Here is a 24,929-nt window from a genome sequence, read left to right as displayed (position 1 = left end):
ATGGCCTCACCCGCCAGCACTGCTCAGGTACCTTGGGAAGTACCAGGCTTCAGGTCTAAAAATGTCAGGGGACTTTCTTGGAGCCTCAAGTGGGAGAGGTTGAAAACCAAAGACCAACTTCACATCATCAACAATTAGTTCACTCCCCCAGTCCTTAACAGAGAAAGCAGTGGAACTTGTTTCCATCATTTATCTACCAATGTACACCCACATTCCTACAAAGTCGCCATCCTTGATAAGCACCTCAGGCTGCAAGGGTTCAGCCTGCATCGTCTCCAACTGGTGCCTCGCTCGCCCCGCACCCCCTGCTGCATGACACCCTCACAACCTGCAGAGAGCCGAGCAAACACTGTTTTGCTTTATTGGATACACCAGGGGTGGGAGTTACAGGCGGGAGTTGTCCCGTGTGCCCGACGCAGTGTGCCCGTGGGCCTTCTCTCACAGGAGCGGTGAAATGAACGGACCTCACTTACATCAGTACAAACACAAGCAACCAAAATACAATCAGGTGGCATCCCAGGTGGGTAAGGTAAACAGTTAAATTACTAAGTCATTAGTTTAAGTTCAAAATACTTCAATGAAAATGACATACAAAAACCATATAAATTACATTTAAGGCCTGTACATGATTCTAAGAAAACAGACAATACTGTGTGCTCTATACAATATTGCTTCCTTTGTTAACATTCCAAACCCAAGATACACTTTTCCCTTGAATTCCAGAAAAGTGGGCAACATACACATGCAAGAGAATTAAAATCATTTCACAAAAATACAAAATCGTGTCGGTTTCTTCTAAGGCACATTTTGTTTTAAAATGGGACTCGGGTTTCAGAAGCCCCTGTCTCAGCAGACGCTGGCAGGCCGGCGGCAGAGTCCTGCTCCGGCTCATCTTTGGTAGCTGAAGGGAAATCAAGACCGGCAGGGGGCAGCGGAGAGGACAGCAGCTCCTCCATCCGCAGCCAACACCAGCCGCTGGGAATGGGGAAGCCCAAGTCCCACCTCGCTGCCTTGCGCAAGCCTGTAGTCCCAAAGTTCTGCAATATTGGATCCAAATGCCACATGGAGGGAGGATGCCACCTATTTTTCTTCAAAGCACAGGCACTGCTTATTATTATACCCATCCTCTTCTGGGGACATGGGGCGATGTTGGGGGTCACTGTGCGTCCGGCGCCACCGGCTAGAAGACCCTCCTCCCATCAAAGGGCGGCGGCGGCAGCAGCTCTGTGTTGGAGAGGATGGCGGAGGAGAGGGATTTCATGGGGTGAGGCTGCAGAACAGCTCACGGGTGCCTGGGGCTCACGTCTCAAGGTGGCTGCAGTCTCCCGTGACTGCCCTGTGGCCCCGCACCTCTCAGGCCTCCAGCTGGACCTCAGCCTCGTCCATCTGCAGAGTGTCGTTGTCCCCCAGCAGCTCGGTCTCTGGGACAGAACCATCTTCCTCTTCCTCCGCTTCCTGCACCGGTATCTGGGCCACGTCCTCGGGGGTGTTCTGCGTGTCCTCGGTGCCCTCGGAGAGCAGGGCTGCCCTGTCGGCCACGGACGTGTTGGAGGGTGCGGTGGTGACATAGCCCGTGCTAGTGGAACCGCTCCCGCTGTGGTGGGAGCCGGGCTTGGGGACCATCTGGGCAGGCACCTGCTGCGGGGCCATCTGCACCGGGATCTGGACCGGGTAAAAGTTGGGCAGGTAGGCCCCGTAGGCCGGCACAGGCTGGTAGCCGTTGACAGGGATGTAGAGCTGTGGAGGGGGCACCAGGGGCCGGATCTGGCCCTTGATGGGGATGAACTGTGGCTGTGGGAAGGGCTGGGCCTTGGGCTTGGGGCCCCCGTAGCGGGCGTTGCTGACGTTGCTGACCGGGCTGGTGCTCAGGGAGCTGGTCTGCGTGGCATTGCTGGCGCCTGAGGTCTGCGCTGAGCTGTTGTAGGCGGACAGGTTGCCCCAGGCGCGGAGCCTGCCGTGGATGTCCTTGAAGCGGGGCCGCCGGCTGGGGAACTCGTTCCAGCACTCGATCATGAGTGCGTACACCCAGGCGGGGCAGTCGTCGGGGCAGGGCAGCACCTGGCGGCTGCGCACCATCTCCACCACGTCCTGGTTGGAGTGCCCACAGTAGGGCTGCAGGCCGTAGCTGAAGACCTCCCACAGGACCACGCCGTAGGACCAGATGTCCGAGTCCACTGAGAACTTGCCGTACATGATGGCCTCGGGGGACATCCAGCGGATGGGCAGCAGCGCGCTCCCCATCAGCTTGTAGTAGTCGGCGGAGTACACTTCGCGGAACAACCCCAAGTCTGAGATCTTCACGCTCAGCTTGTCGTACACGAGCACGTTGCGGGTGGCCAGGTCCTTGTGGACCACGTGGTGGCTGGACAGGTACTCCATGCCCGATGCGATCTGCGCCACCACGTGTACGAAGTCTGGCGGCTCCAGCGCAGACTTCACCGTGCGGTCGTCGTCCGTGCTGCCCACGTCTGAGTGCGGGGAGCGCATGACCAGGAACTCGTGGAGGTCCCCGTGCGAGCAGTAGCTGAAGATCATGCTGAGAGGCTGGTCCTTGGTCACCACGCCCAGCAGGCAGACAATATTGGGGTGCTGCAGCCGAGCACGCAGCATGGCCTCATGCCGGAATTCCTCCCGGAGTGGCCCCTCTGCTTTGTCCTTCAGCGTTTTGATGGCCACCGCTTGGGTAGTTTCCCCAGGCGCTGGGCCGAACAGGTGGCCTTTGTAGACCTTCCCAAAGCGGTCCTCCCCAAGCTCCTCCATGAACCTCACCGCGGACAAGCTGATCTCCTTGAGTTTGGCCTGCCAAGAAAAAAGCCCTAATGAAACATTTCTGCCACTGAGACTGGGGAAGGAAGCACAGGGACGCTGGCGGGGCTCTGGAGGGGCTGGCTCTGGAGCTGCCTGCCAGCACGGCCTTGCAGAGGACCTGCTGTCCGGCCTGGTCCTGGCTGAGCCTGCCCACACACCTGCTTTCTGCTCTTAAACACACCCTGACACATAGAGGCCGCCTGCAACCTTCCATGTGTCCCAGCCAGGCTGTAAACTATGTCCCCCCAAGTACAGCTGACACACCATTGCAGTGTGTGTGTGTGCACACACGCCTATTCACACACACACAGACCCAGCCAAGCTGAGCTCCAGCTGTCCCAGAGTCACACCTGCACTCTCCCACCTGGGTCCCCCCACCCAGGGACTTTCCTGCCCGATATGTGCCCACCCTAGGAGGTTCAGCCACCATTGCTCAGCACAGCCAGACCCATGCCTATTTCTCTCGAACCCCAAAGTGTGTGCCCCACAATTTGTCATTTTTAGAGCCCAGGCCAGCTGTTCTCCAGTGGCTCCTCAGTGAGTCTGTCTTGCAGCCGCATCTTGATTAGATTATCTTTTAATTGTTAGTTTCAGGTGTACAAAACATAACGATTAGACATTTACACACCTCACAGAGTGATAACTCCCCCAAATCTACTACCCCTCTGACATTGTATGAGTACATAGCTATCGCAATACCATTGACTATATTCCCTATGCTGTACTTTACATCCCGTGACTATGTATATATATTTTAAATGACAATTGACATTCAATATCATTTTTATGTTAGTTTCAGGTGTACAACGCCTGCCACGGCACATATACTTGGTTAGATCCTTAATTAGATGCATCTTGACAAAGCACCATGTGGGTGAAATCGATGTAAACCTTGTACCTCTCTGCTTTCACAGTTCTCGTCCCTTCTGTGCGTCTGGCCCCCATCCTTCTTGGAGCTTCCCTGACCGCAGGGGAATCTGTGTCCTCCTTGCCATCCACCCTCCAGCCCCCAAATACTGAGTGACTCCTGGTGACAGAGCTGAAGGAGTCCACTCTCCCCCTTCAAAGCCCACAAGGGAATGACTTTCCCCCTAAAGCTTGTAAGTAATGTGAATGTCCTTTCATTTAGGCTGAGTGGTTGTGACAGACTTTCCCCGTGCTGCATTTCAATGTGTTCTCACCATCCTGACAACTCCTAGGGCAGGGGTGGCCTGCCCCCTACTTCCTCTACAAGATAGTTGCTTTATCCTTCCCTGAAAAACAAAATAAAGTAAAACCAACCCAACCCCAAGCTGAGCATAACACAGGCCCTAGTCCCTTAAAAGTGCCTCAAGTGGTGGGGGCGACCTGAGCCCTTTTCCTGGTGTCCCCTGTGGGGACAGCTGAAGCATTGCAGACAGGACGGCCCAGTGATGGGGGGCAGGGGTCGTCTTGGCAGACGACAAACCTGCTGACTGGGACAGCGGATTCCAAACACGCCTACCATTTATTTCCTAGGACACAAATGTGCTGACATGTTTCAGAGAAGAAACAGCAAAATGAAAGACTGTTTAAGAGTTCTGTGTTGCGCTTCAAGTAAATTAAGAAGGCTAACGTGGCAGGCAGAGGGTAAGCCCCGAGGCGCCGCCCAGAAACACGTAAGCTGGGAGACCTGCTTGTGTTGGCTGATGAGGGGCATCTCCACATCCTGGCTGGGGGACGCCATCAGCTGCCGGCGTGGGGGCGTGGAGGCTGAAGCCTTCTGCTTATTCCGGCACATGCAGACCAAGAAGAAAAGGCAGGCGATGACCAGGGGGATGGCGATGCTCGGAACCAAGATGTACAGAATCCCCATCCTGCTGCCGTCTTGGGGACCTGTGAACAGCCAGGCTTCCGTGAGTTTTCAGAAAACACCCCCCTCTCAACTCCAAGTTCTCTACCAGCCCACTCCCACCTCCAACTACAATATTTAAGTACAAGCAAATAATAGGTCAGTTGCACAAAGGGACAAAATTACACACTGAACATTAAAAAAAGATAATGTACCGAAAAATGCACATCCTGTGATAAATCTGTGAGACCAACCCAGAACTGCCCCCATGGGAACAAACCAGGATATAGAGCACAACTGACAAATGAACTCTAGAGGTCTTCTAGTGTCATTAGCAGCACTGCTCTTCTTCCTAACGGTTGAACACCACTGGAAAAAGGAAAAAGGGGCTCTGCCTGACTTCATCTTTACAAAAATTTGATGAAACATGTTTGACCCTTGTCCTCCGTGAGGAAACATTGATTCTGGGATTAGAAATGACCTTTTCCTTCATTCAATATTTCAGGATTATTTACATTTTTGTATAACAACATATTCTTTTAGGAGAATGATTAAAATCGCATTTGATTTAAAAGAGCACTGGCAGCCGATGAATTTGACCCAATACAGCAGGGGCAGGAGAATTCTGCAAGAAGGATGGTAAGACACAGCCTGAGGCTTCCAGGCTTCTCCTCCCTTTTCTCACAGTGAAGAGTGTGCTTTGTCTCCCCCGACAGGACATACGTGAAATGCAGCGAGCACTCCCCACACCAGGCCGCTGTGCTGACATCTGGAAGGAGAGCTGGGGGGGGTTCCCCTGGCAAGGAGGCAGACGCCTCTTCCAGAAAGCGCCACTTTCCCACCCCTCTAGCAGTTTTCTCCTTAACCTTGTGAATAATTACACGGGACTTGAGTGCCCCTATGACTAGTGGGTAATGAGCTCTCCATCTGAAAGCAGACAAGTGATTTCTGGTCAATGTAGTCTCTGAAAGAGACTTCTAAAAATGAACAATATCACCACCTTCGTAAAGAAAGCATAGTCCCAAACCCAGTATGGCCTCCCAGCATCTAAAATTAAAAAAAAAAAAATATATATATATATATATATATATATATATATATATATATATACACACACACACATACACATACATATATAAAATGAAATTAAATAAATAAAATAAAGTAAAAGTAAAGTAAAAATAAAAGCAAACACAAAACTCTTCTGGCCGTACCTGGAGGCAGATGTTCTAGAAGCCTTGGGGGCAGTGGAAACTGTTATCTTTCATTATTAGGGGTCAGGGGAGAATCCATGCCCCTCAGGCCAAGATCAGAGGTGTGAGCACCATCCAAACACTTGAACAACCATTTATTTTACCATTGCATTTTAAAATAACCAACAGAACACATGCTTACTTATAATTGTGGTATTATAGAACAGTCAATATTCCTAACAGCCCATTTTGCCAAAAGCTATGCCATTGTTAATAAGTTGGTGTTCACCTGATTTTTTACGTGTATTTTAAGTTGAACATGAAAGAACCAACATTCAACTATTTTGGCATACAGAAGCAGCACTTTCATGTTTTTTTTTGTTTTTTTAAAAACAGAAGTTTAAATAGAATCATATCGTCTGTATTTCCCTGCTCCTGGTTTTGTGGCAGAGTAATGTGTCTCGGACGTTATGTGCAGGACAGACAGCTCTAGGCATTCCTTGGCAGCGGCATACAGTTCCATGGTATCATCCAATCCCCTACTGGGAAAAACTTAGTCTGTTTCTTATTTAGCTATTAAAAGTGATTCTGCAATAAATATCCTTGCATTTGTCCCCTGTAAGTACAAATATTTCTGCAAAGTAAGATTCCTGCAACTGCCAGGTCAAAGAACATACATATTTTTCTTTGTTTTTATTTAGTTTTAATTACAAAATAACTGCTCATTATAAAACATCTCATATTTTAACATTTCTGTAGGTCAGAGGAAATCACTGCTAGAAGTTTGGTGTGTGTCCTTCCAAAGCTTCATCCATGAACTATATAGGTGCTTGACTGTGTGTGTGTACGTGTGTGTGCACACACATAGATACACACACACACACACACACACACACATATACCTTTTGCTCATTTTGTTCTTTTGTGAAAAGACAGAAAGAGAAGGGGAGAGAAGGAAGGAAGGAGGAGGGGGGAGGAGGGAGCAAGGGGGGGAAGAGAGAGAGAGAGAGAGAGAGAGAAAACAGACATAACACAGCTACTGACCTACAACTTGCTTCTTTCCCTTAACAGGACATCATAGACATCCTTCTTTGCAGGAAACTTTTTAAACCACTGTTCATTCCACAGAGTAGCTATGCTATAATCTAACTACTGGTGTTTTCAGTCTTCTGTGAACTTCCGAGTGAAAGGGAGTGCCAAGTTTGGGACTTGGAGAAGTAATGAACACGGTTTTCACTCCCATCTCTGGAAGGGTGGAGGCATGCCGGCTCCCTCCACTGGCCACCAGGAGAGGTTTCCAGGTGAATGGTGTGCCTTGATTTGTCTCACCATTAACCTCTTTATCAGTCTTCTCCCAGTAATTTTCCATCAACCCTCTGACCCCAGGTTCCAAAATGGAAGACTCAGAAGACAGCCCTATCTCAGGTATCCAGGCCAACTACAGCTGGTGGAATGTAAATATTGGAATAGAAACAGCAATGTTTGTAAAGTTAACTACACAGTCTTCTCCTAATCATAATTTAACAGACAAATTGCAGGGAAAATGGTTAAGAGATTTAAGTCCTGTTCTTCCCTCAGTCTTCCAAATCTGCATGGGAGAGCTGAGTAGAGTGGGAAGGCAGGGGTGGGGCAGCCGGGGAGGTGCCCCCATCTGCAGATGCCAGGCTACTAAGGAGCTGCTGTAACTGTAACGTAGAACATGTTTATTGATACTGGAAAATAGTGTGTGACAATGTTAATGGAGAAACAAGAGGCTGAACATCCCAGGACCATGACGGGAAAGGGCTGACAGCGGGACCCCACATACAAACAGCAGTCTCCACTAAGTGAGGAAACTAGGGGGTATTTGCATACGATTTTTCAGACTTTTCTATAATTTAAATGACCAGATATTATCAACAACAGTTTTATTTAAAACAAACGACTGTGGCGGTGGAATGGGAGTGGTGCCCAGAGCCACCAGCCTCCTGGTCCCCCATCACCACAAAGTGCACTCAACAGTCAACACTTTAAAAAAATGAGAGAGAATACATACTACAAGAGGGTACGTCACACAGTTCCATGCGTACGTTTTTATTCTGCGTGAAGCACCAGGGGCCTTCCATCTGCCCTCCGGGGTTCCGGCAGTAGGCGTGCCCCCCTCCGAGCTCAGGGAAGTCTGTGCTGGTCAGGTGGTGGCTGTGGGGGTGCTGCAGGGCCCACGGTTGGCACTGGTGCCCCGACTTGGTGGTGCTCACTGTCCCTCTGTAATCAGTGCCCGAGCCATTGTAACACTGATGGTCTAAGAGAGAAGATACGTTAGGAGGCCCGGAAATCCAGAGGAAGCAACCCTCCTCGGGGTACAGACAGCACCCTCCCTCAGCTCTTCCAGAAAGGATAACAAACCACTTCATCTGCATGAACTCAAACTGGAGCATCCAAAAGACCAAAGGATTTAAATAACTTCTAAGAAAGGCAGCCTTACACATAATGATGCAATTAAGTCCCAGCTTACTAGTTAAATTGGGGACATATATGGGGAAGAAAACCTCTCAGAAGTTATTTTATGACCCTGAAACCACTGTTGGGACCCACCAAGCACCCCCATTCCAGCATGAGAAAGCCACCCCCAATCTCATGTTCATTTACACTGGAAGCAAAATCAGAGTGTGTGGGAGGGAAAAGGACCTGCCAGGCCTGGCCCACCTTTCAGGCTCCCCTGCATCCCAGGGAGGACGGCTCAGCCACACTCCGCCTCCCCGGAGAAGACCCCGAGTGCTGTCTGAGCCAGACCTGGGGGTGTCAAAGGTGGAACAGCAGGTACAGTGCTTACTGTACTGGGGCACTGTTCTAAGAACTTTCTAAGTAGTAATTCACTTAATCTTCACTCCAACGCCTGACGTTGGTAGGTATCATTCTCGTGTAACATGAGGAGACTGTTTTAAGCAGCTTGTCCGAGGTCACACTGAGTAGGCCCTGCAGCTGGGACCCGACCTTGAGCGCAGTGTGCCAGAAGTACAGGCTCAGCTGCGGGAGGAGCCTGCCGCACTCCCGGACCCCCAGCCTGGTCTAGGGAGTGGACACAGGCAGGAGGGAGGCTGCCTCTTCCCCGGGACCCCTGCAGGGGGCCGCAGGCCTGACCTAGTCAGTGAGGACAGGTGCTTGTGGACCACCGGGCAGGTCTGGAAGTTGGCTCCATCCCCCGGTGCCTTTTGTGGCAGGTGGCCCAGAGATTACTCCATCTTACTGAATGACGTCTGAGGCTCAGAGGGGTGGAGTGACTCACATGTGTCCCCAAACAGGCAGGAGCCAGCTGGGTGTGGCCTGGAGCTGTGACTGAAACCCCTGCTCTTAAGCCCTACTGACAGAACCTAGATGGGGGCCCTGGGCTGTGGGCCTCTCGGGACAGAGGGCGGTCCCTGGCACGGCACGAGGCCCCGGTGGTGAGGCGCGGGGCGTGGGGACTTACAGCGGCCCAGCCGCTCGGCCGGGATGCCGATGCGCATGCAGTTGGCGGCGTCGGGGCTCTCGGGCAAGGGCAGCGCCTCGCACTTGGGCAGCTGCAGCCGCATGAGGATGAGCGGGTTGGAGCGCGCGATGGTGTACTCCTGGCGGCACAGGTCACTCTCCAGCACCTCACACTCGTCGCGGCACAGCTCACGTGGCTTGGGCGCCCGGGAGCGCGCGTCGCACAACGGGAACACGAAGTGGCAGAAGGACGGGATGGCGAACTGCGAGCACTGGTCCGATAGGTGCGTGGAGGTGCCTATCATAGTGAAGGCCGCTGCGCAGGCGCGAGACCGCGTTAGGGGGTGGGCCCCCGCTCAGAGCCCCAACACCCCGTCGTGTGTCCCCCGACCCATCTCTGGCCCGCATCCCTCACCCGGCCCACTGGTGCCGCCAACCCTCCACCCTATTCTCCGCCCCTATCCCAGGCTCTCAGGAACAGAGCCCCAGAGAGCGTGGGAGCTGCCCTGATTTGCACCAGACATAGAAGGTCCTACGCTTCACTTATAAACATCAAAAGCAGAACAAAAAAGAAGTTAAACTAGACCCAAGATCTTATCGGGCTACATGCTTTTCCCATGACAGGAAGATTCCCCTTTCGGACCCAAAAGCCACGTTTTCAGGCCCGACTATGAACTGGGGGCTCTGCCAGAGCAGGGTGGTAGGTGAAGCGGTGGGATGGGTGGCTTCTACAAGAAGAGACTTGTAAAGAGGCACAAGAACCAGGCCTTGGTCTCCCGACACCCCCAAGCCTGCAGGAGGGGCCTCCCCAGGGATGGAAGGGGTAAGAGAATGTGACAAAAAGATGGACAGCCAGCCCCAGGAAATGCAGCAGCATGAGGAGTCAGATGACAGCGAGTGCGGGTGGGGGGTAAGGGGTGGGAAGGGATTCCTAGCCTGGGGTTACTGGGGAGAGCCAAGGAACAACTGCAAAGTGGGGAGAGTTTTGTGATAAAGGGGAGCGGAGAAGCAGCCCTAGCAGAACGGTCTGAGCCAGGGTTGGTTGGTTTGCTTTTTGGGGAGCAAGTCATCACAGGATGGAATGTGATGGAAGAATCTGACATCTGACATGAAGAAAGGAATGAATGGGAGCTGCAGGGACAAGGTCTGGGCAGAGTGGGAAGAGGGCTGCCTGGGGCAGGAGGGAAGGCTGTCACAGTCAGACCTCAAAGGAAGGCATCAGCCAGAAGGCCCACCCCACTTTCACCTGTGAAGGACCTGCTTATAATGATTTGATCTTGGAGAGCTAAAGAAAGAGAAGCCTCTCTGTCTACACCTCCTGCTGAGAGGTTGGAATTAATCCCTGGGATGCCCCAGTTCCACCCATGAATTGCAGTGCGTGCCCGGTTCGGCCAGCAGATGGCGCTGCTGGAGCCCATTAACCCAGGAGACCCACCAGGCACACTCCACAGGCTCCAGGATAGATGCGCTGGGTGGGAGCCCAGTTCTGGCCCTGCCTGGTTATTTACTGTAGGAACGTCGGTCACTCAGCTCTTCCTGGGCCTGTGTCTTTATTTGTGAAGTGACATGAATGGTCCACAAGGGTCTGATACCAGCTGTGTCCACGCACTGCACCCAGCGCTTTGTGCCAGGCACTCTGGTGTGCGAGTCACATTAGACTTGAGCAGAGGTAAAGAGGTGAAGGTGCAGGGCCTCTCGGCCAAAGAGTCAGGTGTGAACCCGGCTCAATCTCATCACTGTGGAGCTGGCGACTACCAAGAATGCTGGCCGTGACCCTTGGCAGGGAGAGATTGTCTAAGGACGCCAAACCCGGCGTTTCTGTTGGGGGTAGTCACGGATGTCACGGCTGACCCTTTTAGGATTTCTCCTCCTCCGTCCCCCACAGACCTACCCTGTGAGGACTTATTTCTGAAGGTATGATTCTAGGCACGAGGATATCCAACAAAAGGATGTCCTCACTTTCGTCCACACCCAGCACGTCACTCTGAAGGTTTCTTGGGGCCCATTCCCTGAGGAGCTCCCAGGGTCCTGCGAACTAGTTCTGACGCGCATGCTCTAAGAACCGAACATCACGACGTTGCGATGCGGGCTCTAAGCCACAACTGAGCAGTCTAAAGCACCTTTGAATCCATGTTTTCAAAAACCCACAAACCCAGAGGATCCTCATTCTAAACCTTCATCTAAAAGCTGCTATAAAATCCATCGGCTTAGATATCTGAGTTGCTTAGTCCTTTAAATAATTCCTGGAAATAACTGAGGAACAATCTTGTGCCTTGAATCAGTGTTTGCCAATTAGTGGGATGTAAAATTAATTCTGGAGTCTGCAGCTAGCATTTTAAAAGATAAAAATTAGAACAGAACGGAGCATGTCAGAGTGCATGGTTCGTGTTAAGGCTGCAGCTAACTTTCTCCTTTCATTAAATAAAACTGAAGAGAAAAATTCAAGTCCACTGGTTTTGTTAAGGGTGAATGATGTTTCCTGTAGCTGATTTGAATTCTATGAAACACATGTATGCATATACTAAGTCGCAATGTAAAGCGTACCTTTTACTGCATGTCGTGGTCAAAAGGTTTGAGAAGTTCTGCTTTCAATGACATTAAAAGCTTTTCCAATGAGAGAAAGCAATGTTTTCAAAACATTCTCTCACTGGGCCAAGATGGCGCCTTCCAGGATCCTCTAGGTCCCATTACTGCCATTCCATTTCTCACTGGACACCTGGCCCTGTCCTCAGGGGGCTCTGTAACCATGGCCTTAGACCCTCCAGACTGAGGGTGCAAGTCAAAGACAGGGGTGACCTAAATGTAAAGGGACATTTCAATGACACCTACATGAGTTTCTGCCTGTAAGCCTCATTCCTGCCCCTTACCGGGGCAGTGCTTTGCAAGCCCCGCTGCAAATCCAGCAGACTGTCTTGGGGAGCCCAGCATCAGAGGTCGGCTGGTGCTTCCACTGGGCAGCTGGGGTCAAGCACTGCTGTAAGAGAACCCAGTTAATCTGCGACGCCTGCCGTCTTCACAACTTTCCTGGTTTCTTACAGTGTCTGAGAGAGAAATGCATGAGTGTTTGCGGGGAAAGCAAAAACAGGAGGAGGGCTTTGCAGAACTCTGGTTTAATTCATTGTTTCACTTCTCAAGGGATTTCCCCCAAGAAGACCTTTCCATCAGTGTGTGGAAGTCGGTGAGTGGAAGGCTACCAGCCAACCAGAGATGGTAACGCGTAACGAGATGGAGGACGAGAAGCTTCATTCCGGAAGGACCTGCTCTGTGTTCACGCTGTGAAGCTGATACTCGAAGACCTGACTGTCCCTGGGAGTTGAGGGCAGACACAGGTCTGAGCTCACTGCAGTGTTGGCTCGTGGCCTGCAAACTTCTCTTCCAGACAGCTGGAACCAGGCCAATGCACCTTTTAACCACACACAGTTCTCAGAGGGTGCAGCAATGAAAGGCAGGACAAAGAAGTGGAGCGAGTGTCATGAGTGCTAGACCCTGGTGACACAGTGAGGACAAGACAACTCAGGGTTTCCGACCCACATGGTTGGTTTAAGTCAATGTGTTAGAGGTATATACCAAGCAATCTGCACTTACTAATTTAAATGGGAACATTTTAGGGTAAACCATGGCAGCAATTGCAACTGCTTCTAAAAAAGGTCTCTGACTTTTTATTGCCAGAGACATGGAGCAGGGACACACTGTCCTAGGTGGTCACCGACAAAACACAGCGGACTGTGTGCACAGGGACGGGGGGCACATACATGTTCACGTCTGCTTAGGAGGTCCCCGCTCCTACCTGTGATCCGGTTCTCGATCTCCCCCTGCATCTGGAGGGAGTCCACATAGATGGTCCTGTTGCCGATGAAACGTGCGCAGGCGATTCCCCGGTAGGGCTGGCAGAACCCGTCCTCATGGTCATCATCTCTGGGAAACACACAGTCTTGTAAGTGTACCGGAAGTGTCAAGTACCCCTGATGATTTCTTTTTCTTTTGCAATCTGACATCTTATGATGCGGCCGCCATCTTCTTCCTTGGTATTTACCCAGATGAATGGAAAACTTATGTCCACATAAAAACCTGCACACGATGTCTGTAAGAGCTTTATGCATAACTGCCCAAACTTGGAAGTAACCAAGACATGCTCCAGTAAGTGAATGGATAATAAACTGTGGTCCATCCAGAGAGTGGGATATTATTGTGTCAAAAAGCAATGACATGGAGGAACTTTAAATGCCTACTGCTAAGTGAAAGCAGCCAATCTGTAAAGGCTGTGTACTGTATGATTCCAACTAGAGAAGGCAAAACTACGGAGATAGTAAAAAGATCAGTGGCTGCCAGGGTTGGAGGAGAAGGGTATGAATAGGTGGAGCACAGAGGATTTTTAGGGCAGTGAAACTACTCTGTATAACACTATAATGGTGGATACATGTCATTATACGTTTGTCCACACCCACAGAGTATACATCAAGAGTGACCCTAATGTAAACTATGGACTTTAGTTAATAACAATGTGTCACTATTGTCTCATCAATTGTAACAAATATACCCGACTAACGCAAGATGTTATCAATAGGGGAAATTGTATATGGGCGTGTGCATGTGTGTGCGCGTATGTGTGTGTGTACATGAGAACTCTCTGTATTGTCTGTTCAATTTTTATGCAAACCTAAGATTGCTCTGAAATATAAAGCCTATCACTTTTTAGAAAATCCAGCATCTTTAAGGGGGGATGGAACCAGGGGAGGACCAAGTGTGAAAGAGGAATTATAAACAGGAAGCATACATACAAGTGGGTATGTGTTCATGTATACATGTACAAACACACACAGAATGTTAAATGGCATCTCACTCTTAAACTACATCAGAAATATTACTGCACATCCCTATGCACTTCCACTGTTTGCAAACAAGGCTTTTATGGAAACGACGATAATCCAAAATTTGTGTTCTACCTTTAACTTGTAGGAGAGAAATCTCTGAAATGGAGAAAGCTATGGAGGGGATTCCAAAAGCCTGGTCCTCGCAGAATTTGCACCAGGTGGTATGCTTTTTATGCCACAGAGGTGTGGCCTTGTCATTGTTACATAGACAGCACAGAGTGCATGTGTAAACACAGGGCACACAAAGGGAGACTCGTAAAAGCACGGTCTCCCTCATGGCCCTGCCGTCTGGACTTCCCAGGGCCTTCAGGGAACAGCCTGCACAAGCCATGCTTGAATATGGGCTAATTTTTTTGGCAGAACCTGTTAGTCCTGCCTTTAGCCTGGGAGATCAGTCATTCAAAGTACCCGGATGCTTTCTAAAGTGACCCTCAGAATGCTCCAAGGAGACAGGAAGAGTTGGCCCCAGCAGATATATCAGGGCTGCCGTCTGCTGGGGAGCAAAGGAGAGGGACCTGGGGCTCCCAGGACAAGCTTCTGACCTGTAATAAGTCACTTGTTTTCCAGCAAATCTGTGACCTGCCCATAGCCTAAGAACACTTGTCATTCCACCCTACATTGATTTGGACCATCCCCAAACAGAATCTGTGTTGTATCCATTTAACCAAACTGACTTTGAAATCCCTATCCCGGCTCCGTCACAAGGGTAAGATCTGCATGCTTGTGACAATGGAGACAAAGGGTCTGGCAGAAGCCCCTCTCTACAGCTGCCTCTGCCTGATTCTTCCTCCTTTGCCATCTTCTTGGTCCCTGAAGAAAATCTCTCTTTCAAAGAAAATAATCTGGAGCCATAAATAATCTAAGTAAGGAGATTATGCTGTCAACAAGAGCCCGAGGCCCTTTCTCTCAAGTTCACTTTCTCTGGGTCAAGGATTCCTTAAATATATTTTAAATAGGCAAACACATGTGCTAACAATACATATCCACCCACCCTCTTGCACTCTGAGCTAGAGTTAATTGTTGATTAAATCAAAACAAATGCCTACACTTGCCAGACACACCAACACAGGGCAAGTCAACTCTGCCTGGCATGCATGCTACGTGTTGGTTTGCAGGCTGGGTTCCAGGCGCTTGCCCACTCTGCCAGGAAAATCATTAAGATGTATGTGCTCTGATTAACGTCACCTACTCTTAGAGTATGAGATTTGAGTCAGTCAGTCCCTCGAGGTGACCTCACATGAGTAACAATTTCTTTTCTCTGCTTTAAGAGTCAAGGAATGGAAAGCCTGTTCCCTCGCTTTGGGCTCCTCCCTGGCCGCTGGTCAGGTGCCCACAGCAGGGGGAGGATGAGAGTGCAGGGAAGACATGCTAAAAAGGGGTTTGAGGCCATGACATCTCGTCCACAGCTCACTCATCTCAGTGGGTTTCTACACTGAACTTTAGCGAATGTTCAAACTCCAAACAGAAGTGGTTGGAAAATGACGTCTTTCAGGTTTTTGAATTTTGAGAAAACAAGTGGGAATTACTTTATGTTTTCAAACAGAATTATGTTTTGTCTTTACCCAGCATAGTTTGGGATCTCTGAAGAGTGACAGAGCTGAAGAAAGTCTGTAAAACTAGTCACTCAGACCAAAGGAAAGCTCTGGGACAGAAGCAGCCATCTGTAAATCACTTAAGCTGCAACTGAAACACATGCTCACCAAATTCAGAACATCAATGTTACGGAATTCAATGTTGGGTATCTTCTCTGTTCCTAAGGCTGCCAGGTACTGATCCAAGGCCTCGTGACAGAGATGAAAAAGAAACACACCAACAAGTTCGTGGTCAAGGAGGGGAGAGAGGTAAATAACTATAATACTGGGTTAAACAAAAAAAAGAGCAATGGGAAAAGAGGAGATTGAAAGGAGGGGAAGGAGTCAACATGTGATAGGAAGTGCTTCTTCACAAAGAGCCAAGGAGATGGGGGTGCTGATCGCCAGCCTTCTCCCCAAATGGTATATGTGAAAAATAAAAATTAGTTTCAAAAGCTTAGAAAAATTCTCAGATATAAATATGAATGAACTTTAAAGGAAAATAAGCCTCCTTTGAAGTTGAAAAGTAATCAATACCAAAATTCAAATAAAAAAAAAAGCCTTATAGAACTTCTAGAAATAAAAATTATAGCTGTTGAAACAAAACAAAAAAAAATAAATATGATTACATACTACGTAGGAAGTTAACATTTCTTTTCCCCTATGTTTTTTGTTAAAAGTGGTAAAACCATTTTATAATTGTTTTTCTTGAGTGAAGCAGAGGAAGCTATATCTCAGATTTGAGGGGGCGGGGGCAAGAGCAAAAGCACAGAGTGAACTGAAGTAAACCACTTTAACAAAGACTGAAGCTAAACTCCATAAACTTCAAGTGATCTGACAGAAATCTAATATGCTGCTGTAAAAAAACACTTTTCAGAGGAAGATAACAGAATCTAGAGTACCAACCACAATGTTCTGCATACAATAAAAAATTACCAGACATGTGAAGAAACAGCAAAATATAACCATGGTCAAGAGAAACCAACCCAAAGATGACCCAAGATGTTAGAATTAGCAGACCAGGACTCTAAGGAACTGTAAATATGGAGAACAATGCACAAAAGAAAGAATTAGGTTGGTGCAGAAGTAATTGCGGTTTTTGCAATTATTTTTAACCTTTTAAAATGCAATTACCTTTGCATCAACCTAATACAATGAAGATATAGGTAACTGCAGGAGAGATGGAAACTTTAAACAAATCAAGGGGAACTGAAACACACAATCTCTAATAAAACATGGTATTAACAGAGTGTATAAAACAGAAGAAAGTCAGTAAACTTGACAGGTCAATTGAAAATGACCTGTCATTTTCAATTGACAGGTCAATTTCCACACTGAAACCAAGAGAGACAAAAAGACTGACAAAAAATAAACAGAGCCTCAGTGAGCTGTGGGAAAGCACAAGTGGTCTAACTTATGTGCAGTCAATATACCAGGCGGAGAGGAGAGACACAAGGCATCAGGAAAAAGGTTTGAAAAAATAATGGCCAATTCCCCCCCCCAAAATTTGATTTAATACCAAGCAAGGAATATCAGTGAAAAGCAAGTAGGATAAATACAAAGGAAACCACACTTACACACATCACAGTCAACCTGCTGAAAACCTAGGATAAATAGAAATGGGAGGACACAACGAATACTGTATTTCCCCGAAAATAAGACCTAGCCGGACAATCAGCTCTAATGCGTCTTTTGGAGCAAGAATATAAGCCCCGGTCTTATTTTACTTATAGTAATAATATAGTATAAGACCCGGTCTTATATTAATTTTTGCCCCAAAAGACGCATTAGAGCTGATTGTTCAGCTAGGTCTTATTTTCGGGGCAACAGGGTAGTGGCTGACCCTTTTCAGAAACAATGCAAAACAGAAGACCAGGGGATGACAGCTTCAGTGAACAAGCAGAGAAAATGAACTGTGAACCTGGAATTCCATACTCAGCAAAAAAGTATTTCAAATAAAAGGGTCTATTAATCAAAAAGACATAAACATGAATATACCTAATATCAGAGCTTCAAAATATATGAACAAGAATTGACGTAACTAGAGGACAATTCAGAAAAATTCATGGTTACAGTTGAAAATTTTAACACCTGTCTCTCAGCAATTAATGGAACTAGACAAAAAAAAAAAAATAATTAGTGAAGAAACAACAGTGGAAACAGTAACCACCCCATGACCTACTGGACATTTGTAGGACGATATACCCAGCAGGACAGCATATGTTTCAGTGCACATGGCACATTCACCCAAGAGACCATATGCTTGCCACAAAATAACTCACAATTAAATTTAAAAGAACTGAAGCCACACTCTGATCACAAAGAATTAAATTAGAAATCAGTAACAAAAGATATTTAGAAACTCTCCAAATATTTGTAAATTAAACAGCATACTTCTGGATAAGCTTTGGGCTCAAAAAAACAAAAACAAGGAAAATTAAATAGAATTTTAAATGGAATGTGAAAATATAAAATATTAAGAAATGAAAACAGGGTAGCATACAGTTAAACAGTAATTAGAGGTGAACTTACAGCTTTAAATGCTTAAATTAGGTAAGGTTTTATACCTCAAGAAGTTAGAAAAAGAATGTCAAATTAAACCTGAAGTAATTAGAAGAAAATACTAATGACAAGAGCAGAAATCAAGCAAATAGAAAACAATAGAAAGATAAATAAAGCCAAAAGTTGGTTCTTTAAACAGTTAAAATTGCTAATACCTAGAAAAAATAAGAAAAAGAAATACTCATTACCAATGTTAGGAGTGCACAAGAGGACATCACCCAAGACCCTAATAAATGTTAAAAGATAGTAAGAAATATTATGAACAGATCTATGAACATAGATTCAACAATTTAGAAAAAGAATTACAAATTCCTTGAGAAAAACAAAGTACAAATAGAAAGAAAAACTCAGAAAAACCCTACATCTCTTACTCGAAGTAGCTATCAAAAACCACCCCACAATTAAAACTCCAGCTCCAAACAATAGAAACTGGTGAATTCTGTCAAACTTTTAAGGAAGAAACATCAGTAATTTTACACAAAGTCTTTCAGAAAATAAAGGAGTAAGGGATACTTTCTAATTCATTTTACAAGGCAAGCATAACCCTGATAGAAACACCGGACAAGGACATCCTAAGGACATCACAGACTAATCTGCCTCCTGATCAAAGGGGCAACGTGCTCCATGAAACAACAGCAAACCGGACTCAGCAAAATAAAAAGACATTACAGAAATGGGTAATGGGCCAACAGGGTTAACCCAGGAATACAAAGTTACTTCAACATTTAAGACACAATCACTGTAAACACAGAAAAACCGTGCTGTTATCTCACTTGATACAGAAAAAGAGGTGACAAAGGTCAATACCATTCATTAACAAAACTCTCACCAAAAAAAGTAATTTCCTCAATCTAATTTTTAAATGCATCTATGAGAAGTCTACAATGAATATCTTACTTCATGGTGAAATAAGGTACATTTTCCCCATAGAAATGGAAACAAGACAAAGATATCGGCTCTTAGTATTTCTATCCATTATTGCATGGAGGTCCTAACCATTACAATAATGAGATGGTAGGTAGGTAGGCAGGTAGGTAGGTAGGTAGATGATAGATAGATAGATAGATAGATAGATAGATAGATACATACATACATACATACATACATACATACATAGATGTAGAGAGATAGACAGGAAGAAGACAAATAGATAAATGGCTTATATATTGGAAAGGGAGAAATAAAACTATCTGTACTCACAGATGATATCATAATTTACATAGAAAATCCTAAGGAATATATTTAAGAACTACTAAAATTAATATGGATTTAGTACAGTCACAGGATAAAGTCAGTATAATCAGTGGTATTTCTATATGTGAGCAACAATTAGCAAATAATTTTTAAAAATACATCATTTACAATAACATTAAAAATACATAAAGGAATAGTCAAATTCATAGAGACAGAAAGTAGAATGGTGGTTGCCAGGGGCTGGGGGAGGAGAGCATGGGGAGTTAGTGTTTCATGAGGCAGAGATTCAGTTTGGAAAGCTGAAAAAGCTCTAGAGATAGATGTGGTCATAGCTACTCAACAACGTGAGTGCACTTAATGCCACTCAATTATCCACTTTCAAATGGTTAAAATGCACAAGAATAAAGTTAACAAAATATGTACAAGACCTCCACACTTCAAACTTCCCAACACTGCAGAGAGAATGGAAAGAAAACCTAAATAAATATATACCATGTTCATAGTTGGAATACTCAATAGTTTTAAGTAGTCAATTCTCCCACAGTGCAATAATACCCTATCAAAATCCTAACAGGATTTCCCCACAAATTACTTTAATTACAAAAGGAAAAATAACTATATAATGAGAGAATGGATCTTAACCACTGAGCAAAATTAACATCATCAGTAAGGAGAAACTAACATCATGTACCTGCAGATGTAATACTATGAAATATGTGCTATTTAAGGCAAAAATGCGTAACCAGAATTTAACCATGAGTAAACATCAGTCAAACCTAAATTTAGAGACATCCTATAAAACAACCACCCTGCAATTATCAAGAATTTCAATGTCATGAAAGGTCAAGAAATTGTTCCAGATTAAAGGAGACTAAAGCAACATGGCGAGGACACCGTACCGAGGGGAGAGGGATGTAAGCAGCACGACTGCAGCAGGTAAAGAAACTGACGTATGAATGGCAAGTCAAAGACAGATATTCTGGATTTCAAGCTGCTGTTCTGTAAGGAAACATCATTGATCTTAGGGAAAACACACTGAAATACTAAGGGGCAAAGGAGTGTAATGAATGCAGCAACACACTCTCAAATGGTTCAGAAATAATAATAATTACAAATATGCATAGAGGAAATGATAAGTCAAATATGGCAAAATGATAAAAAATTGGTAAACCTGAGTAAAGAGCATATGGAAGTACTTATTACTATTTTGGTAACTTTTTCATAGGTTCAAAGTTATCTCATGATAGAAAGTTAAAAAACATCCCAGTAGGCACTTTTGTAGAAATTGACAAACTGTTTCTAGGACTTACATGCAAATGGTACTAGAATAGCCAAAACAATAAGGAAAGAGAACAAGAATAAGAATGATGGAGGATTTATACCACCTGATTGTAAGACTTACAAAATGTCACAATTATCCAGACAATGTGGTATTGGGGTGTAAGGATAGATCCACAGAACATGGTAGAACATCCCAAAATAGGCCCTCACATACGGTCAACTGATTTTCAATAGAGGCACTAAGGTATTCACGGAGGACAGGCCCGTTTCTCAAACATGGTGCTTGAACAACTGGATATTTGTATGGAATAAAATGGACTTACACCCACAATTCACACTGTGCACAGAAACTGCTCTTGAGATGGATCACAGACCTAAACATAAAAGCTCAAGTTATAACACTTACAAAGGAAACACAGGAGAATATATAGCACCGAGGTAGACAAAGCCAAAGATTTCTTAGACATTTAAAAGAAAAAAATGATAAACTAATCTTATCAAAATTAAATTTTCCTGCTTATCAAAAGACAGAATTAAGAAATTAAAAAGGCACACTACAGGCTGGAAGAAAACATTTCATTTATCTGAAAAGGAATGATATACAGAATATATAAAGACCTCCCATAACTCAATAGAAAGACAAAAACACAGTAAAATTGGACAAAAGGCCTAACAGATACTTCATACAGTACAGCCTAAAAAAATGGTCCCATTTTTAGTGATCAAGGAAATGTCAGTTAAACCACCATGAATCCTCACGGCACAAGACACCAGAATTGCTAAAATTAAATGACTGACAATATCAAATGCTGGTGAGGATGTGGAGCAACTGGTGGTGGCAGTGGAAAATGGAGACCAGTTTGGGGAAGAGTTTGGAAATTTCTTATACAGTTTATATATGCCTCTGACCCAGCAATCCCACACCTAGAGTTTGTTCTAGAGCAATGAACACATGTTCACAAAAATACCTGAACACAAATGTTGTAATTGCCCTAAACTAGAAACCCAAATGTCCACCAACAGGTGAAGAAACATATTGTAGTATCTTCATACAACAGAATACATGCCATCAATAAAAGGGAATAAACCACAAGATGAATATTTCAGATATTACATTTTGTGAAAGAAGCAGACAAAAGTCTCCCAAGAGCATGTAAACAGCACAAGGCAGGAAGTTTTAATTTTGTCCGTTTTGCTCATTGTTGCATCCCCAACACCTTGAACAGGGAGTGACCCATAGTTGGCCCTCCATATAAATGTGTTAAATGAATCAATGATTTCCTTGAAAATCAGACACCATACTGTATACTTTTTTCTCTCTACTGCCAAGATGAAATATTCCTAGCATCCGATTATACCAATGTTGTATTAAACGTCCACTTGGTCAAATGAACATACCCAACACCAACATTCATGTGATAAAAACCCAGTCACCAAACCTTTGTGAAACACTGACATTTGCTACAACCATCGGTAAGGCCAGGATCCCACGAGGCCCCCAGAGGCAGAGAAATAGCAGCTCTGATGTAACCAGTCCACTAGGAAGTAAATGCTGTTGTTTTTCACGTGCTCACGGCACTGGTCCTGCTCAGGCAAACCTCCGAAGGCTGGTATTTCCTTGGGTGAGTGTGGAGGTCAGTGTGTAAAAAGCTCTCATCCATGCATAACAGGGCATACTAGCTAATACATGGGGGGCTCAAGTGAACGCAAAAGGACCTCGTGGGGACAATGAATGTGTTACAACATGCCAAGTGCTAATATGATCATTACTGCTGAAGTGCAAGCATTTTCATTTGTGTCATTACACTGTCTGAATTAAGGAGACAGTATGTGTATTACTCTAGTGACCTTACTGATGATTGTCTGTTTACTCGCTTATTGCCTATATCACATAGTGTTAAAATGAATTAAGTTTCTATCTTATAGACAAGTTCTGTACTACGGTATTTAAGGATGGTTGTTACATGTTCCATAAAATAAAACCTATGACAACAAGAAGTCATAGAAAAAAAATTAGGTTGGCCTCTCCCCTACTTCCAACTTAATTTGATATTGTTGGTGGTAATGGTTTTAATATCAAATGCTAAACGTCAGCCATTTGCCTGAGTTAGTCTGCTTACTTAGCAGTAAGGCAGCTTGGTTTCTCCTTGGAAGGAGTCATTTTTAATTACTGGCTTGTCAGTTGGCAGTTTCAGGTTTTTTTTTGGTGTTTTTTTTTTAATAGTGCTATTTTTCGTAATTAAGATAAAGTTTAAACTAGATTTATGACAAATTCCCCAAAATAGCAATGGAAGGAGTATGAGGTAGAGGATGGCTGAGTTCTGTTTAGACATGCAAAGGTGCCTTTGAGTCACCAGCCTGGAGGCACCCATTATGGGGCTAAATTTGAGGGCCTCGAGATAGGGAGGTAAGTTAGACCTGGAAATGGAGACCCCAAGATTATGAACACAGAGGGGGAGAATGGCTGATGCCTTTGGAATTACCTACAGTTTGTGAAGTAAGAAAATAAGAGGGCTCAGGATTCAGCCCCAAGGAAGATGATTTCCCAGAGGCTAATAATTAACATGACTTTTAATTGTCCAAAAGCATAATACACATTCCTTTAAGCAGTTGTTTGTTGAAGCACATTGTATATGCACACACTGTGGGCCATGAGGTTGGCCCAGGACAACAATACAGAAAACAGGAAGTGTGACACTCAAGCTTCAAGGAGCACACCCGCCCCACCTCCTAGCCCCGCCTCCATGCCACCAGGCTGCCCTACCGGTGTATGTAGGGGTCTATAATCGTGAAAGTGAACCACTTTTTAGAAGAGCAGATAAAATGAAACCCATATATGAAATGTGAGACACACAGCCTTGAATTAATCCCCTGGCATTACTAAAATGCTACCTGAGTAAACTATAATAACCCTGCCTTTGAACCTACATCTGTGGGGAAAGAGCCTATTCTTAAAGCTTTTGTTCACCATATACAAACCCTCCTAACCACCCCCTGCAAATGGGTGGAAGGAAAAACAATGTTTTAATGATAGCAACTCCCTTAACCTCCAAGAATGTCCACCCCCACATCCCCCAACAGACACAAACTGGTGTTCACCATACTGCCAGCGTTCACGTGTGTGGACGTGTGAAGGCAGCAGCTAGGGAAAGAAAGCAATGAGTTTGGAGCGGGTGAGTCATCCGCAACCATTCCTGTTCATGTCTCAGACCAACAGCAGTGTGTCCTGGCGTTGATGCGCTGTAATTAGGGATCAACCAAGGCTATGTTATTATTCACTGCACAACTCTCCATTTGCAGGTGCAGGGTACACCACTAGACTAACAATGAAAGAGCAACAACGGCTATGCAGTTTCTCAGGAAATAGTCTGAGAGAGGAGTCATAGCACAGGATAAGCTGGTGATATTCCAGTGACAAAAACAGAGCACTTGTAGATGATTCTGTTGTAAGCACATTGATTTTCCCTCTTTCTGTCTTCGTTTGGGTAACTTCCAGAAATACCATAAAGGAGAGGGAGGTTAGTATACTGATACAATCATAGTCAATGGGTGGGAAAAAAACCAAGCCACAGAAAAACCACCACCAAAGGGCTACAAAATATCAATCCAAGAAAGTCATCTGCCAGCCGAAGTTAGCAGACCAATTCAGTTATTGAAAGAATAACTTACCCTGACTGAGTGGATTTCAGTCTAGAACTATAAAGTTACTTAATAATAGAAACTCTATTACGTAACATAATATTAATATGTTGAAAGTAGAAAAACTACACAATCACCTTTGTATGTGAAAAAGTAACTGCAAAAATCAAACTTCTATGCAATTCCAATAAAATTTGTATGAAAGAACGAAGGATGGTTAAGATAATTTAGAAAAATGGCACAGTAATAAGGTAAATGAGTCAGTTCAGGCTACCATAACAAATATCAGAGACTGGGTGACTTAAACAAACATTGATTTCTCAGTTCTGGAGGCCGACAAGTTCAATATCAAAGTGCTGGTATATTCAGTTCCTAGCTCTCAGGTGGCCACCTTCTTGCTGTGTCCTCATGTGGGGTGGGGAGAGAGGGACAGGGGGAAGGAGAGAGAGAGAGAGAGAGAGAGAGAGAGAGAGAATCTCTGATGTCTCTTCCTCTTCGTATGAGACACTAGTCCTATGAGATCAGGGCCCACCCTTATGACCCCATTGAACCC

The 24,929-nt window shown here is 45.5% G+C and overlaps 1 protein-coding gene across 3 annotated transcripts in view; it reads right to left on the bottom strand.

The window, feature by feature from the left end:
• Positions 1 to 337: 337 nt before the first annotated feature.
• ROR2 (receptor tyrosine kinase like orphan receptor 2) overlaps positions 338 to 24,929 on the bottom strand; it is a 230,511-nt gene continuing 205,919 nt past the window's right edge. For 2 of the 3 annotated variants that reach the window (XM_019713868.2, XM_074330190.1), the window contains 5 exons: positions 13,046 to 13,173; positions 9,260 to 9,574; positions 7,847 to 8,092; positions 4,460 to 4,662; positions 338 to 2,799 (listed from right to left, as the gene is read on the bottom strand). In XM_019713868.2, the coding sequence (XP_019569427.2) occupies positions 1,354 to 2,799; positions 4,460 to 4,662; positions 7,847 to 8,092; positions 9,260 to 9,574; positions 13,046 to 13,173 (2,338 nt within the window). In that variant the 3' untranslated portion in view covers positions 338 to 1,353. The remainder of the gene's footprint in view (positions 2,800 to 4,459; positions 4,663 to 7,846; positions 8,093 to 9,259; positions 9,575 to 13,045; positions 13,174 to 24,929) is intronic. The other variant, XR_012495647.1, reaches the window with a different exon arrangement.

The sequence above is a fragment of the Rhinolophus sinicus genome, linkage group LG04 (genome assembly GCF_036562045.2).
Source record: "Rhinolophus sinicus isolate RSC01 linkage group LG04, ASM3656204v1, whole genome shotgun sequence".
NCBI lineage: Eukaryota > Metazoa > Chordata > Mammalia > Chiroptera > Rhinolophidae > Rhinolophus > Rhinolophus sinicus.
This window is presented reverse-complemented; position numbering and strand designations above follow the sequence as displayed.